The sequence below is a fragment of the Drosophila mauritiana genome, chromosome 4, assembly GCF_004382145.1.
Source record: "Drosophila mauritiana strain mau12 chromosome 4, ASM438214v1, whole genome shotgun sequence".
Classification (NCBI taxonomy): Eukaryota; Metazoa; Arthropoda; class Insecta; order Diptera; family Drosophilidae; genus Drosophila; species Drosophila mauritiana.
The window spans coordinates 243,416-259,262 of NC_046671.1; the positions used below are offsets into that span (position 1 = coordinate 243,416).

Below are 15,847 nucleotides of genomic sequence, written 5' to 3' on the forward strand. Positions count from 1 at the left end.
TTCCTGAAACAAACAAATTCAAGAGACATGATGCAGCGCAAGTTTGTTGACCCATGTTGCCACGCCCATTCTAACGTCCACAAACCACACAAAGCTGCCACGCCCACACTTTAAAAACATTTGTTGATATTTTCTCATATTTTTATTAGTCTTGTTAATTTCTATTGATTTGGGTATCTTTTCATAACGGGTATCTGATAGTCGGGGAACTCGACTATTGCATTTTCTCTTGTTTTCTTTACCCAGCTCACTAGTTCAAATGCCAACGCGAAATGTCATAATTTTTGTAGCTAATCAATAAATATTGGAAATTAAATGAAAAAGAAAATTTTTAACGTGGTTGTGGGAGTTTTGAGTGGCTTGTGGGCGTGGACAAAATTTTAAAAATATTTAAAAAACCTTCAAAAGTTGGGGTGCAGGAGTTTTTGACGGGTTGTGGGCGTAGCAAACATTTTAAAATGCTTCATGATTATAGATAGAACTTGACAAGATGAATAATAAAGTGAAACAATATCAAAAGTGTAGGTATAACAGCTTGGGGCGGCTTGTCGGAGTTAGAGTGGGGGTGACCAAAATATTTTTAACAGAAATTCCAAGAAAAACAATAAAATGAACAAAAAGTCTTAGCAATTTTCATAAGTGCGGGTATGATATTTTTGTCAGTAAATGGGTGTTACAGAAGCCGCTTTACAAAAATCTGCATGCTTACTCACAAATTATTTTTTTGTTGTCAAATTCACAGAGTTCATACAGACAGAACCTCTGAAAGGAGTTTTTAAATGGTATTCTTCCACGACTTACCTTATTTAATAAAGAACCATTTAGAATTCTGATGAACGCATCTTAACTATTCGATTATTTATAATAGCACCGCTTTGGATATAGAAGGCTAAGTTCAAGATTTTAAACTCAGTAAATAGTAGTATATAATAAATATAATTTGTATAATAGTTTTGAGAAATTGGAGAAACTACGTCCACTTCAAATGCTTTTTAAAGTAAATATGCTATTGACTGTTTTTAATGCTTTATTTGCTGCTATGATTAAATTATTTTAATAATATTTTAACAGGTATATAACAAATATGTAATTTCAAGGTGGGTTGTATTTTCGATTTTTCGTTTTTTAAACTCAGTTTAAGTTATCAATTATGTGTATACTTTTTTAATTCTTTCTTCTCTCTTACTTTCTCATAATTTGTGTTCTCGCAGTTGACGCTTATTCCGGCAATGGTTGGCTAATTTTTTATAGTTACTTTTAAAAATGGTTTATTTTCTGGTTTATTGTGCTAATGCAATCTTTCTCTATTCAAATAACCTACATGTCTATTATACGGCACCGTATGCGAGTAAAGAATATTAATTATTATATTGAACTTTTTTTTGCATTTTTTTAAATTTAAAAACAGCGTAACAATCATTTTTCTTGATTTTTGTTTAACTATTTAATGTTACCATTTAACAATTCGATCGTATTATATACATTTTCATAAATTAAATGATTTTCTTTATATTTCTTTATATATTCTTGCGAATATATATCGATAGCCATATCCAACTTTCTTATCGCATAAAATGTATAACTCAACACCGGTACCGTTTCCGATTTCCTTTTAGGATACCAAGATCTCATTCAAAAACAAAACTTTTTACGATTTATTACATACTTTTTTATTAAAAAATAAAATTTTTGCCGAAATCGAATATCAAAATCAATAATTTCAATAAGGCATTACAACTTATAATAGTTAATTAAACATTTGATAAAAATAATCTACCACGTAACTCTTTTTAAACTCATTTATAAAATTTTAACTGTATTAGGACTAAAATATGAGAGATTATTTTCTCAAGATTTAAAGCAAATGATACTCCGGAAAATATATGTAAAATCATTCCAAAGAAAGTACTTGAAAATTACACTTGGTCATGTTTTTTAATGGTTTGTTCTTATCACCCTTTATGCTTCAATAAAATAAAGTGATGGAAAAGAAAAAATGTACTTTTTAACTTTAAGGACTTTTCCATCAAAAAGAGGTACTCCTTTGTGCAACAATGTTTTTAACAGGATTTTTGAACAAATGTACAATCGTTTATAATATGTTGTATAATAATAATGTCTTTACAAAAAATATATATATTATATATATGTTATAAGTATTATATATATATAATATATATGTATTAAGCACGTACAAAACTATTGCTCTTATCAGAACAAATACTTCATTATAGTTTTATGGCTGTTTCGAAAGTTAAAATTTTTGTAAACAATATAACATTAATTTGTGCAGATTTAAATTATTTTCGTTTTTACATTATTCTGGCATGACATTGCTATAAAAGCAACTATAAATAAACTAATGTATGTATGTATCTACATCCATCAATGTACGGTGTTCTCCGGTATATCTACTGGTGTTAATTAAACGCTATTAAGGAATTCGTATTGAAGTTACTCAGGTTTTAAGCGATGCCATTGTACTACAGTTTGTCTGGGCTTTGAGATCATATCCTGCCAATGTTTTGTTTCCGATGCTCCAGAACCGTTTTTTCCTTTGATTGCATTAAAAAAAAATCATTTTATTAAAGGTAAGAAAGATTATATTGAACTGTAGAGATGTTATTTTAATTTTTACCAGCTAATAATATTCGTCCTATTAACTCGTTCCTTCCAATGTTATCAAAATCCATCACCATAACATCCAAAGAACATTCTCTTATTTTTTCCCATGGTACGTTAAAACTAAACGATTCATTAAATACTGGATTTAATGTACACGTAAATATAGGCGTTTTTCTTTTTTCTACCCTTTTATCGCCAAACTGTAGCCAAACCTTTACGTAGGGATCTACAAGAAAGAAGATATTAAATTTTAATTTACTGGTGGAAAGTCTTTTATGTCAAAAACACATTGAAATTGTTTTTAAAACCCTAAGTCTTGTATTGACGGAACAATTGCGACTATAATATAATCAAAACAAAGGGAATGAAAAATATAATGTGATTTTCCTATCATAACCTGTAATACAAAAAAAAAAATTGAAGTTGTAAAAATGAACATTTAAGAGAACCACAAAGTGGTGATGCTTTTCCGTCCTTTTGAATTAAATGACACCTTATCTTATGATCTAAAGTCTTCGAATTCGGTATATAAGATTCGGCAAATCGCCCAATACTTATGTATGTAAATCTTGACAAAAATGTATAAAAATAAAATAAAAATATAATGCGACGGAAATAAGTTTGTGAAAAGCCACCAAAAAGTATATATTTTTATTAAAACTGAGCCAAGTCAAGTATTGTGAATAAGTGCTGGACTACAGCTTCCCAATCCTTATATCATTCAGAATGTTTATTATAGTCAGCATTTTGTGTTCTTATCAACGTTTTTATGATTCTGTGTAAACGGCCTTGACAAAACTGATTTCCATCTATATACCCTTGCAGGACATTCAGACGATAATTTTAAGTAAGAAGGAAAAATTTTAAAACATAGGGCCGATGACAACAAAACCACAAAAAAAATGCCTTAAAAAATGAATGTCAAGATTTTGGAAAATTTTTCAAAATGAAAAATTTTGTTTTTTGCAACAAAACGTTACTATTAAATCATAAATGTTTTTGTTAAGTTTGCATTAACTTTTATGATAATAAATGATATTGAACCATATAAATACAAAATATAAAAGGTTTTGATAGAAAATAGCCTGGCTATTATATGAATAGGAAATATGTTTTAAGCCGTGTCGAATGATTTTATATAACAGGTGGTAAACCTTTGTGTTTATTATATGTGTATCTTGCTGTAGCTTGCTGACTTATGTCGATTAACATGCTGATTTTTAGAAATAGCCGAGATTGGAAGATTTTTTTAAGATGGGAGTAAAAATAACTCAATGAATGAATGAAATGAAAAAATTCAAAACATTTTTCAACCGCTAGCCAGGTTGAGCTCAACTTTCTAGTTCCAGAGTTCTCGACGTCCATGAGCAATGAGAGGCAGACTGACATAGCCAAATCGACTCGATTGCGGTCCTGATCCTCCAATCTGCTACATAAATTTCAACGAATCTAGTTACTATTTCTATAGGAGCTACATGGTTAAGTTAAATCCTGATTGAAATATTAAAAAATTTTTTTCTGTTATACACTTGTGTTCCTGCTTACCAGATTTTCCGTTGATATCTTTGGCTTTTAAATTTCTCGCTTTAATTAGTGTTAAAGTCAAAATTGAGTTCGACGGGTGATAGCAAAGGGAAGAGAGAAGTTCTCCGCATTTATCCTTTGCAGGGGGCTTTAAAGCCTTCCAAAAAGATTGTTTTCCAGCAAAGTCAACCTTATTAAATAAACAATATAAATTTTAAGAAATACGTCTTAAATTTATTATTTACCTGACATAAAGGAAGAAATACTTCCCCTATAGAGTCATCTCTTGAAAACCGATCGTAATCAAAAACATGTAAGTGTAAAACCTTCAATTGTCCATATAAAAATACAATAAAATTTAAATTGTAATTTAAATTTAATTTAAAACCTTCTAAATATAACTGTATCTTTGTTTATAACTGTCAAGTACACAAAAAGAATCAGAATGACGCTACCGAACGAAACTATATAATCATCGTCGGTCGCTAGACGAAACAAAATAGGTCCGTGCTTAAAATCACCAAGTACTCGATTGAAAAAAGATATCGATAATTCATAAGGAATGTGTCACGAAGGGTATTCACATCCCCTTAACAACTACATATAGCTTTTCGACCCAAATTGTCCCCTTTCAAACACTGCTTACAATAGAAAGATTTTTAAGCTAAAATACTATTTTGTTTCGAATCGGAGCGACAGACACTAATACATACGTATATAGGAAAAGATTCTGACTCTTATTAACACTCTTTAATTATTTAATATCTCACTAAATTTCACAGCAAATATGAATGTGTATTATAATATTATAAATAATTATTTTGCAGTATTTTTAACATTATTATAGTTGTTATGATTATTCGTAAAAAATCACTATATTTTTCAAAGTTTTAAAAACACGCACTTGCAAATATAAGAATTGGTGAAAGAAAATTTGTAATTTAGCTTTAATAAACTTTTGCAGTCTAAGACTCCACGAAATTTTTTTAACACACTTTTACTCCAAGATGTGTTTGTAAAAGTAATTCTAACTCATTACTTACACGTGATTGAAGTTTTTGAATTGGAAAACCTTCAAAATAAAATGTTTCATTCCATCGTGGATTTAGGGTTCGCCGTTTTATTTTGGTTTCCAATCTATGCTTTTTATCTGGTAACAGCGTTACACGAACATATGGATCGGAAGTACCACTCAAATCTTTTGCTGGAAGCTCTTTTCCTTGCAGAACTTTTAAAATTAATGTTGTGTTTTGGAAATCATACTCCAAGGAGAAATGTATTTGCCCAACATTTTCACTTGGATCGGTGCTATCCAAATACATGTCTGTCATTGAGATACTTTTGTTCTAGAAAATTAAAAGAAATTAGGAAACAATTAATACGAAAATAAACTAAATTATTATAAAAGTTAACCACTACCACTCCAAAATGCTTGCGGATTCACTATATTACAAGACTCTCGAAGACATATATATATTGATTGAGTCAGAAGTTTGATCAGTGTTAACAGACGAGTAATTTAGCCATGTCCGTCCGTCCGCCCATCTCTCTATGTGTCCTTCCGTATGAACGAGATCTCAGGAACTATAAAAGCTTAAAGATTCCAGAGACGCAGCTCAAGCGTGTTGCTACGCCTCCACTAACACCTACAAGCCGCACACACTATTAAAATTTTGTTTGATTTTTCTTCATTGTCTTGTACATTTCTATCGGTATGCCAAAAACACTTTGTCCACCGTTTGTGAGCGTTAGAGTGGGCAACATCAGGAAACAAATTTTAGCAGCGTTTTTGCACATTAAAATTAATTAATTTTAATGTTCATTGTGCAATTTGCTCGTCAAAACTTTGGATGTTTAGTTTCTAAAAAATAGACAGAAATAGACAGACCTTGTCAAAAACTATCATGCCGATCGCAAACACTGCAAATCGACAGGAATAAAGTACTAGAATAGTTAACGGGAGTGAACAAGGAAAGTCCAGCCGAGGATAAAAGTCAATAATGCAAGTTACGAGGAAATCTACAAGACTATGAAAAGAACAGCTGGGCACCTAACGAGTGTTCAGCGAATATGTGGTTTTTTGGGAAATTTCATGCCGACCCCGAACGCAAACCTCTGCATAATAAAGTTTTCATAGAAAAGCTCTAAGGCCAGACTCTGTGCTCTGCTAATAAATAAGGTACTGAAATTAAAAAGTACAGAAGAAACCATATAACAAAGCCAGCAACTGGGACTGTTACTGCAGCGAAAACTAACAAACCATTTACCATTTACAAAACCAAACACCGGAAGTTTATTTTGCAAAACCATCCAGATCATCATTCGGGCTTTAATTTTACACAAGAAAAACTATAATGGTATGACAGATTAGTTCTGCAGTCAATTTGACATCCACAGAGTCTTGTTAAAACTATGATAATCACTTTGCAAAAACAAATTTTGGGTAAACTCAAGCTCAAGCTATTACAAATCAAATTTAATGGTTGAAATCTTGGTGGCAGAAACGCACGTCAACACCAAATATAGCTTTAAAATACGGCCATCCAGATTGTTAAGCCCCTAATACCCAATCCGCTTGACAATCTCAGTAGACCAATCCATGGACTTCTACATTTAACAGTGCAGCGGGCGACTACAACGCTAAGTACGGGCACTGTGGAGCGATTAGAAGGCAACTTCAAATACGCAATTACCAAAACCAACTTGTAACAAACTGGTTGAAGCTATTTGATTGATTTTGCTGTGACAAACAATGTCTCTCGCAATCTTGTGCATGTAAAATCCTTTTGGACCAATCACTCACTTCTGCTGGTACTGTTCTTCAAACATTGAGGAGACCATCAATTGTTATGCCAACTGCACTGAAGAATTTCGTTCCAAGAGAAGACCGAAGTTGACGTCAAGGCCAGTGACGACCATTACTGGATGTTTTTCTGTTACCGGCTTGCTGGGAGTAGAGGTCCGTAAAGGATTACTTTTATAAAAGAATAAATTAACAACCTTCAAGTCAGAGCTGTTTATGGATGAATAGACGCTTGCTGAGTACATCAAATTGGTCACAAGAAGGCGACAACCCAATAATATGCCTTTTGTGATTGGTATCCCGCCGACGTGTCACGGTTGATTATCAAACGTGTGGTTTGTTGATGCAACTGGGTTAGACTTTTTTGTTCACTTTTTCTATTCGTTAACTGAAGCTGTAGACGGCTCAGGGAAGGCTATTTTAAATAATTGTAAAAAAAAATAATAATTGGCAGTTGCTCTACAAATTATTATACCACACTCACACACTAATAACCAGGATATTACCGCAAATTTAAAACGAGTATGCGGTGGTGGTAATTTTTAACGCCAAAGAGCCTACGGAATATTGTCTAACCTTCTCACCCCAGTATGAGAAGCTAATGTCTGTTTTAGTATAATAATTATGATTTAAAAACCGAAGCTTCATTTTTAAAAATATCAGAGCAATTGAAATTGAATTCGCGTTCAAACCTGCGTTTATGTAGTGTGTTCATATGCTTTAACTTAATTTAACATAAAATTTTATTTTATTTTAAAACATTTATGCTAATGCATTGAAGCTGATAAAACAAAATTGTATATTACTACGCACAAATTGCGAATCTGGTAACAACAAAATACCTAGAAATATGAATTCGAAATTGCAGAAATACTGCTTGTTAGTCGTTCTTGAATAAATAAATTCTTGGTAAAATTTAACGGGTAAAATTGTTCATGGAAATACAACATCGAAACTCGCTGGGATCTCCTAGAGGAGAACTCCCATCCAAAAGTGAACGCCATGGTGGGTGCTCAATCAATGGGCGGAATGTTGTAGATAAATAAAATATCTCAGTTTAACACCCAACACAAGATCTCCCACCTGTCGATTTTAATTATGATCAATACAGTTTGAAATTTAAGTAAAATGGAAATTTTATTGTTTTCTCTTTATAGGTTAAAGAAAAAACGCTAATATACTTACTGCAGAATCTTTCGTAGTCCCATCTCCAGGATTTCCAAGCGAAGAAATGATTTGCGGTTTCGTTTGAGAGGCCCCCGACCCGCTTTTAAAGTTATAACAGTATATACATATTCATTTGCATCACTTTCTTAAATACTTACCCAATCAAAGGAGTTCTAAGGCTTAAAAATCCATTTAATTTCCTGTTAATATTATTTTGAAGAGGAGTCGTGATAGCATGTGTCACTGGCACTTGCGGTTTTGTAGGTGGATTACCAGAGTCAACAATATCCTGAGCAGCCCTAAAAAATTAATAATAATTAATTAATAATAATTAATAATAATAAATTCGATTATAACAAAAAACAGCTCTGTATATGTATGTATTAGTTCCTTTTGCACATTCTCCTAGTAAATGAATGCGATAACGTACAATCATTTTTGATACCAACTTTTGTGACAAAAAAAAAATACGGTAGCTTGCGTTTCGATTGGTCGATAACTCTTTAAAAATCGATATTTTACTTTCGTCGTTATCACTACTATATATCTATAGTAGCTGCTGTCTCCCTTTTGGAGCTCTTCCTCCCTACCGACCGCAGTGATTCATGATCAGGTGCACCAGCCGAGCCGAACTGACCTTTTCCCTCTGTCCGTCTGCTCGCCCGTCCTCTTGTATACATTCTAGTCCGTCGGTTTTAAAGTCTTCTGTCGACATTCTTTTTGGCGTACCGATAAAAACTGGAATTTAAAAAAAATATAACACTCTCCATCGTAGGAACTAAAAATGATAGACAGTTGAGCTTGTGGGCTTTAGGGTGGACGTGTCATAAAGTTTTTTGGCAAATCGATAGAAATTTACAAAACTCATAAAAGTTTTAAAATACGACACATTTTTCAAAAGTGTCGGCGTGGCAGTTTCGGACAGCTTCTGGGCGGTAGAGTGGGCGTGGAAACATTCCGAAACCTTGGCATCGTCTATCTCTCTTAATCTTATCTTAACATTCTAGCTTTTATAGTTCCTGAGATTGAGATCGGACAGATGGAATATATATACTTTATATGGTCGGAAATGCTTCCTTCTACCTGTTACTTAATTCTTAACGAATCTAGTATACCCTTTTAATCTACAAATAACGGGTATAATTACCTGTTTCTATCGATTGGCCAATCAAATACTAGTGTAAGTTCATACAGTAATAAGCTATAAATTATGAAGTTTCATGAAACTGCATAAAACTCAAAAATGTTCATTGTTGTAAAGCACGTTGGATTTTTTTAGCTGAATTATAGTTTTGTTTTATTATATATTACAGAGCACCCATGATATATAAATATTATAAATATACTGAAGGTAATACTAATGTATTTATAAAAATGTTTAATAAATAGGACAATTTAAAGATACTGCATACTCGTTGAAAATATACAATCTATCGCTTGTTAAGAGTCGGATCTACATATGTATGTCCCCATGAACATATATAAAGTCACATATTAAACAGGAAATGCAAATACTTACCGAAGACTATAACTACTAGATTCCTCATCTTCATTGGGTTCAATAAACTGTAACTGTGATCTTTTATGCCTCCACCACAAGTATCCTCCAGCCAGAAAAAGAGCGATTGCAATAATTAATCCCAATATAGCCAGGCAAGCTATAAGTACTATGCTTGCCATGTCTGTCATAGTAAGAAGTAAGGGTAATTTTTTACGACAATTCGAATGTTAATTCAAGTAAAAAACAAAGAAATCGATTATGTAAGATATAATATATTCAGGCATACATATTTATTCCATGCAGATAACAAGGTAACTTTCTGTAACTAAGGCGTATGTTGCCAATAGATAATAACAACACCCAACTTTTATATTTAATATTTTTTTTTACCACAGTCTAAGTCGTACTCTAAAATGTAAAGCATATAATATTGTTATTTAATGGTTTCCTATTTAAAAAAGTAGTACACATTGTTTTATGTTTAACATATGTAAATCTCATAAAACTTGGTCCATAACGTTATTTTTTGTTAAGTTTGATGTCACAAAGGTTGCAGGTGCCGGAGATCCCAATTAAGAAATAGGCAGACCAAACTAATACAACATTCAGTATAATAGTTAAAGTACTCTCTGTTTATACACTGTCTTGTTAGGTTGCGTGTTGTTATTACAAATTAAAGTCTTTGAATTTAATAAAAGGCAACAACTTTATTTTACTTCAAAACTATTTTATTCTTAAAACAATATGTCGCTTAAGTTAATATCGAGCTACTTATGCCAATGAAAACACGTCGAATACATTTTTTTATAAGAGCTCGTCTGCATGAAAAGCTCGACTCTGTGCGCATGTCATTGAAAATACTAGTATATGTATGCATATACATAGGTACGAGATATAATGCGGAGTACTTTGAAACATTAATCGTTTACCAAAATATAATTGTGGCTAAGTGCAGTTAATGGAGTTGTGCCAGTCATTAGGAATTTCCAAAAACGGCACATAGGGGGATAATAACTGACGAAATGTTCTGAATGCAGCCATAATATCTCTACCTTGACAAGTGCATCGTTTTCTTGGCAATTCACGATATGTCCGAAAAAGAAAGCTATGACCAGGATATGCCAGGAAAACACGAAAATCTGATGCTAACACCAGAATAGAAAATTAATTCACACTAACAGACCTATTATACTTAGTGGATTGCTTAGTGGAAAAAGAATGAGTTCGTGTATTCTTTTATTATTCGTTACAAAATTATTTAGAATTAACACATTTGTCATGTTTGACAAAAAATTCTCGATACTTACTTCTTTTAAAAACTCCGTTGATGATGCAGCAATCGAATTTCGAATTATTCGTGAATCTCATATTAACTCAAACGGAAAGGATTATAATAATCTCATTGCTGTATATCTTTTGAATTACGATGTTAGTCATTCAACGCCTATGTTGGACTAAAATATTTATAAGGAAATACCGAAAATATTAAAAATTACTACAATAGGACAAAAGTTTATTTGTAACGTTCATTATGACTCTTATTACAAATCTTTACATCTTTATCTTATTGTGTGAACGTGTTATAAGGCTTATGCTGCGATTTGGTGTCTTTTAAGCGAGAAGGTATTATTTGCCAGTCGATGTGCGGTCACCCTGATGACAAATCGTTTTTATCAAGCGATTTTGGGAACTAACTTTGAGTTTGCATATGCGTATGCATAGTATATTTAATTAAGTTTGGTTTTGTCTAATACACAAGATGATTATTACAATTAAAAATCTTCAACAACAAACTTTTACTATAGAGTTTGCCCCGGAAAAAACGGTATGTGTATAAATTGGCATATACAAGTATAATCACATATATGTGTATACAATTATTGCAAATGCATATGTGTGCTTATACAGGTATTTCTTACAATTAATTTCTGATACCATAATAAGCAGTGATTCTTATTACAAAAGGTTTTGGAACTGAAGAAGAAAATATTTGACGAACGTGGTCCAGAGTACGTCGCCGAAAAACAAAAACTGATTTACGCTGGAGTCATATTGACGGATGACCGCACTGTTGGTTCATACAACGTTGATGAAAAAAAGTTCATTGTGGTAATGTTGACACGCGATTCGTCTAGTTCAAATCGTAATCAACTAAGTGTAAAAGAAAGTGATAAATTGACTAGCACCGGCGATTCTAGGCATTCTATGCCTTGCGAAGAAGCCAACCATAGCAATTCGCCTAGTTGCAGAAATACAGATGATTCAGATTTATCACGTGAAACCAGACCTTTACCTAGTGACGAATTGATCGGAGAGTTGGCCCAGGCCTCCTTACAATCGCGCGCTGAATCTAATTTGCTTATGGGTGACGAATACAACCAAACAGTCCTATCAATGGTGGAAATGGGTTACCCAAGAGAGCAGGTTGAACGTGCGATGGCTGCTAGCTATAACAACCCGGAAAGAGCCGTTGAATATCTCATTAATGGCATACCTGCAGAGGAAGGTACTTTTTACAATGGGCTGAATGAATCAACGAATCCTAGTCTAATCCCCTCCGGACCGCAAACTGCATCCGCACCCTCTACCGAGCGTCCATCAGATTCAAATTCAGGTAACTTGAGGGGTTTTCAATTAGCAGTCAATTTATGTATTGTTGTATGAAACGAAAAATACCTCTCCCAGGCAAAAGTACTAAATTTGCACGCTTCAAAACACAGTGAAATAAATGACACTATTTTGATCTCGCTCTTTATTAAAATATTCGGCCTTAACATGATTGTGTTAGTTTTCCTGGTTAAGAAATATTCTTGATCAAAAATTATGTTGCACCTTCGTTAGAAAGTTAATAAATAATAAGAGTTTTCTTAGTACTGGAAATATATGCAGCTGTTAAGGATTTACTAAAATGTTGGAGAGCTCGCTGCCCCGCAACATCATTTGCATATATATAGATATATATATCAACAGCCACTAAAGGAGCGATAATCCACGAATTTTTGTCCACGAATGTTGTCTTAAAGGACAGGGCTTTATGTTTTTAGTTAATTCATTAAATATATAATACTTTAAATTATTTATATTAACGTTTCAGACCCCTTTGAATTTTTACGTAGCCAGCCACAGTTTCTTCAAATGCGTTCTTTAATATATCAAAACCCTCACCTTTTACATGCGGTATTGCAGCAGGTTAAGTACACTAATAATAATAATTACATGACACGTATAGAATAACTTTTTTTACGTATAGATTGGTCAAACAAATCCAGCCCTTTTACAACTTATTTCGGAGAACCAAGATGCGTTTCTGAATATGCTTAATCAACCGATTGAACGCGAATCGGAGTCAGGCGCCACTGTTCCTCACGTTTCGAATGCGCGGACTCCTTCAACTCTGGACAATGTTAGCCTCTTTTCTCCAGATTTAGAAGGAGCTACTTCAGCCCAAAGATCAACCGCTGGTACAAGTGCAGCACAGCAAATCGGTAGCGCAGCGGATAACGAAGATTTGGAACCACCTTTAGGAGTATCAACCATTCGTTTAAATCGCCAAGATAAGGACGCAATAGAACGGGTATATAAGACTGAATAATTATATATTGAATGTCGAGTTACTTAATATTTTGTTCTATAGCTAAAAGCTCTTGGATTCCCAGAAGCCCTTGTACTGCAAGCGTACTTCGCTTGTGAAAAGAACGAGGAACAAGCAGCTAATTTTTTGCTATCTTCTAGCTTCGATGATTAGAATGACCAAATGTAAGAAGTTATGCATACAACACCGGAAGCGTTACAACTAAAGTTAGATGTTCTTAAATTAAATGTAAAATGTCGATCATAAAAATGGTTTTATATTCTTTAAATATCGTTGGCGTATATGTATTCTTCTTATTTGTTAAAGATTGCAGCCATGGGTAAAATAGAGGCACGATAGCGTTTCTACTAAATATTACACCACGACATTGTCTTCAGCATAAGACTGCAAATGTCTACAAATTCATCTGTGCCAATCCAAGGTTGGGAGGGCTAGGTGTGCTCTAAATTACATATTGGGGAACTTCACCTAATGGATGGCAAACTATATTTCTAAGACATAGGCGTCTCGGATATGCGATACACACAATTATTTTTCGGAAGGTCGTATTAAACGAAGGAATTCTTATGATTTATCCTTTCCTTATCTTGGTTGATTTTTAACATATATTTTTGATTAGTGGGAGTCCACAATTAAGTCACTTAATACTTAAGGTACTTTTTGTCGTCTCGGATGTTGGCTTTATGACTAAAAAAGTATAAATTAATGTAATACAGTTGTAGTACATAAATTTTGTGTTTTTTTATTGTAAATAATGTCCACAATGATGCCCTAATCAGTTGTGGCGTCTTGTGTGATTCCTTTAAGGATGGGTCTGAGAAATAAGACAATTTCATTATCCGAACCACTAATAAAACAGAGAGAATGCTATAGTAGACTATCAGATACCCGTTACTCACGAAAAACGAATTAAAATTTTTATAAATATTTTTTAATGTTAATTTTGAATGTACAGTTTTACAGTACTTAGATAATATTGTCATTAATTTACAAATATACAAAACTGGAGAACATTTTTGATACTAAATGGGTAAATTGCGTTCGCTTCTGCTTGCCAATTAATGCGAAAAATAAAACTCGACACTTTATAAATACAAAGAATTCTATACTTAAATATTAATAAATCATTATAGTTTCATGTATGGCTATGGTCCCCTTTATAGTGTTGCTAAATTTTTAAATCTTTCCTGACTCAAAGTAGAATGCAGGTAATTTTCCATAAGTTTTAATTTAGAAAAGAACTTTTCAGCGCTGTCTACTGTAACCGGCATATGTAATTATCATAATTCGCAATGCTTTAATAATGTTAGGGCATACATATAGCTGTCAAATTGTTTAAAAATATAAATCCATAGATTTTCACAATAATTAATTTTTTGAAAAATGCCTGACATTACATATCTACTTCTCGATTTCCGAAAAAAATAGCTCAAAATTTCTGTAATTGTAAAAATATGAGCAATCGGCAAGCTTCGGGATTGTATTTTTCTAAACATATTCAAGAGAGCACATCTTAATGCATTGTAGTTGAGAACTTCTTCCATTGAATGCTTCTTAATGTTACGTTGCTCTGTGGAAAGAGAAATACTCTGTAATACTTACTTCTTTCCTCGACACGGCCCCGAACTTCAGACTGGGTACGGTCGAATTACCTTTACAAACACTGTTGTATAGACACTAGAATAACAAGATGCGTAACGCCATACAATTTTTTGGCACACGATTTTTTCGGCGTGGCTCCAGGCTCTCTCGAATTTTTGTTCGAGAGCGAGAGAGCGAAGGGCGCTACAGCGAACGGCTCTTTTCTACGCATACAGTGATAGCAGACAACTGTAGGTGTGCACACGTATGCTCATGCATTGTAAATTTGACAAAATAAGCCCTTCACCGTAGAAGTTCTTAGACTTTAAATCTATGTTACTTTTTATCAATTGGCACCATGCGAAAAAAGTCTTGTTTTGCATTGCTTTATACGTTATTATTATCTAAATAAAGTTTAGAATAATAGCCGAATCATAATATCACGAAAAAATTTCAAAAATGACTTTATATTAGAATATTTGTCATTAGAGTATTCAGCTTGCGATGTGAGAAAAATTAATAAGGCAATAATTGTTGAGTGCTTGTGTCCGCAGTTCGTGCCTCAAGATATGACTTTTGCAATAAACAGTTTTCATATTTTTATTTATTTTATAAATTTTTATTTTCTACTATTCTAGTGTCTTTGGTTTGACTGTGTTTATGACAAATCTTTAAGCTCAAATGGTAGCATAAACACTCGTTGGTCTCCATTGAAACGAATAGGACTGCCGACCACTGTGACATTTATGTGGAAACGGACAAATCCAAAATGTAGAACGCGAAAAGCAGGGTTATCTGTCGACCATTAATCAATACTCTAGTCAAAATATTAAGCTATAAGCACTGAAAAAACACGATATTACAAGGCTGGACTTTAAATAACATTATCAAAATTCAGTCTTTTATAAAAAAAAAAACTAAAGAGAAACTGGCGAAAAAACAATTAAAAGTCTTATTAAATACTTGTAAATGCAGAGCCTATTACCAAGATAACAATTTCAGCCGGATAGAGTGGTATTTACACACTATCTCGCGATTCATGTACACTTTCGGA

At 32.9% G+C, this 15,847-nt stretch overlaps 2 protein-coding genes across 6 annotated transcripts; one reads left to right on the forward strand and one right to left on the reverse strand.

Moving 5' to 3' along the window:
• Positions 1-1,009: 1,009 nt before the first annotated feature.
• Positions 1,010-10,395, reverse strand: LOC117146289 (synaptotagmin-7). 5 transcript variants are annotated; one of them, XM_033312298.1, is made up of 9 exons: positions 10,337-10,395; positions 9,639-9,801; positions 8,278-8,418; positions 8,138-8,219; positions 5,193-5,495; positions 4,395-4,475; positions 4,171-4,339; positions 2,639-2,851; positions 1,010-2,555 (listed from the first exon to the last, which is right to left on the reverse strand). In XM_033312298.1, the coding sequence occupies exons 2-9, from the start codon at positions 9,797-9,799 to the stop codon at positions 2,455-2,457; spliced, it is 1,251 nt and encodes a 416-aa protein (XP_033168189.1). In that variant the 5' UTR covers positions 9,800-9,801; positions 10,337-10,395; the 3' UTR covers positions 1,010-2,454. The 5 variants fall into 5 exon arrangements, with proteins under 5 accessions (XP_033168189.1, XP_033168188.1, XP_033168187.1 ...); XM_033312297.1 differs by having other exon boundaries at positions 9,907-10,363; XM_033312296.1 differs by lacking the exon at positions 10,337-10,395 and having other exon boundaries at positions 9,639-9,855.
• An 869-nt stretch (positions 10,396-11,264) lies between these two features.
• Positions 11,265-13,480, forward strand: LOC117146278 (UV excision repair protein RAD23 homolog A). Its single transcript, XM_033312273.1, has 5 exons — positions 11,265-11,445; positions 11,586-12,234; positions 12,715-12,809; positions 12,871-13,194; positions 13,255-13,480. Exons 1-5 carry the CDS (start codon positions 11,380-11,382, stop codon positions 13,363-13,365), a joined length of 1,245 nt encoding a protein of 414 aa, XP_033168164.1. The 5' UTR covers positions 11,265-11,379; the 3' UTR covers positions 13,366-13,480.
• The last annotated feature ends 2,367 nt before the right edge of the window (positions 13,481-15,847 follow it).